At 37.5% G+C, this 2,207-nt stretch overlaps 1 protein-coding gene across 3 annotated transcripts in view; it reads left to right on the top strand.

Annotated features, from left to right (window-relative positions):
• The window catches only part of Txndc16 (thioredoxin domain containing 16), an 81,142-nt gene that overhangs the window by 61,846 nt on the left and 17,089 nt on the right, over window positions 1-2,207 (top strand). For all 3 annotated transcript variants that reach the window (XM_029541808.1, XM_021203440.2, XM_021203438.2), the window contains one exon: window positions 1,715-1,883. In XM_029541808.1, the coding sequence (XP_029397668.1) occupies window positions 1,715-1,883 (169 nt within the window). The remainder of the gene's footprint in view (window positions 1-1,714; window positions 1,884-2,207) is intronic.

The raw sequence follows: 2,207 nt of genomic DNA, 5'->3' as shown, positions 1-2,207 counted from the left end.
TCTTTCTTTCTTTCTTTCTTTCTTTCTTTCTTTCTTTCTTTCTTTCTTTCTTTCTTTCTTTCTTTCTTTCTTTCTTTCTTTCTTTCTTTCTTTCTTGGTCCAAGAGTATGAGTATTTTTTTCCTCAACCACAAGGTGGCAGCAAATGTTAGATTTTCTTTTTTCTTTCTTTCTTTTTTTTTAATATTCTTAATGTAGTCATTATATCAAAGAACCTTCCACCTTCAGATTAGAAATTCTATTTGAAGTTAATGTGTTAGTGAAATTTATGGGATGTGGTACTCTAGGCATGTCAGCATATTAGACTGTTGACTGAAATATAAATCAATAGTGAGTCCACTTTCTTTTACTGATTCCTTTAGTATAAGAAGTCTTAGAACTTTAACATGCATCAGCGCTCCTTTTTATTTAAAAGAAAAATCAAAGTTTTCAATTTGAGAGAACAGCTTAGAGGTGACTTGAACAGCTTAGGACTCACATGTTGATACAGATTTCTTAATCTAATATGTGGACTCTACTCTTTAGTAGAATGAATTTCTTTTTTTTTTTCTTAGCTTAATTATGTGGTGCTTATGTTAGTTGAGTTTTTAAAATCTGTTTTTACCCAGTGGTCTGTATATTTCAGAGAACTTTACATGTTTCATTGTTGAACAGGTAAGAATGTATGCTTTTGGTCCTATGCATTTTCCTGGGATAAGAAGACATTGTTGTGTTTAGATGGGGGTGATAACTGAGGCCCCAGGTTCATGCTTTGATCATGACAAGTACAGGCACAACCCCTTCTCCCAAGGAGTTTTCTTCATAGAGACAGACATTCATCAGATGATGCAGATAAACAGAGCTACAAAGCATGACAGGGAACTGAGTAGTGTAGTTCTGTCATAGCATGTAGGAGAGGGACCTGGTTCAGATGGGGTTCCAGGCAAGGTGTTCATGAAATAGTGTCATGGTGACACATGCCTACCCCTACAAAGCTTGGTAGGGATGGGTGAGAAGGAGTTTGCTGTACCAGGACAGATTTGATTTTGAAAATGATATCTCTAGCAATGTTTTAGAGATACTAAATCTAGGATGTGAAATAGAAAGCTATCGTTATCCAGCAAAAAGAATAGTGTCAATAAATATAAATAGAAAATAACTGCAACATGCAAATAGAAACATGCAAAATTAGAGCTGTAAAATTGAAAAGGTAGTGACTGAGAAGGCATGGGACAGGGAGATGAGAACAGCATTGCTCTGTTTTCTTAGATGCACAAGAGTGGCCTCTTTCACCACTACACAGATTGGAAATTGTATTTGGTTTCAGACATGCAGAGTTTTAGGATGTGTTTGTTCACAGGGTGACAAAGATGTCACTAAAGATATCTTGGTCTGGAACTTCAAGGAGAAGTTGGGGCCAGAGATACAAGTTTAGGCTGTATTGGATTGTTTGTAGTTGAAAAAGAAATTGTAAAGCAAGAGGAAAAGCAGTTTAAATGCAGGCTTAAGAAGGTCCCAATTCCAGTAATAGACAAGCCTACAAAAGGGTCCAAAAGGGAGCAGCTCTAGAGATGGGAAACCAGCATCAATGGAAGGCCTCACAGAGATCAGGGGACGAGGTCTGCAGGAGTTTGTCATGCTGGGCACACACTTAAAGTGAATGGGATTAGACAATACTGATAGCCACGAGTGTTCTGCATTAGTGTTTATAGAATGTGCATTTCCCTTTGATTCAGGCAGGTCCACCATCCTTCTCACTAGAATAAATTGTGCAGATTGGTCTGACGTATGTGCAAAGCAAAATGTTACTGCATTTCCCGTGGTAAAGTTGTATAAGGAAGGCGAGAGCCCAGTATCTTATGCTGGTATGTTGGGAACTAAAGATCTCCTGAAATTTATCCAGTTGTAAGTATCCCACTCTTAAGGTTTCTAAGTTTGAGGCTGTAGTTCTAACTCCATACTTTGTTGACATGCTTTTAACAGGGCCAAGGATGCTAGAGCTGAGATCACAGAGTAAATATTGATAACAAAGCTTGCTGCATGCTCTGTCACTTTCAGTTAATGAGTCAGATTTTTTAAAACGAATAATTTTGTCTCGTAGTCTATGTAATCTATTGTTTGCTAGGTTCTGTTTTTTTTCTTTACAAACTATAAAGTATCTTTAAGAATTAATCTTGAGGGCCCCCAATGGAGGAGCTAGAGAAAGTACCCAAGGTGTTGTAGGGGGCT

The sequence above is a fragment of the Mus pahari genome, chromosome 8, assembly GCF_900095145.1.
Source record: "Mus pahari chromosome 8, PAHARI_EIJ_v1.1, whole genome shotgun sequence".
NCBI classification, from domain to species: Eukaryota; Metazoa; Chordata; class Mammalia; order Rodentia; family Muridae; genus Mus; species Mus pahari.
Note: the sequence above shows the minus strand (reverse complement) of the source record. Positions and strands in the feature narration are given on the sequence as shown.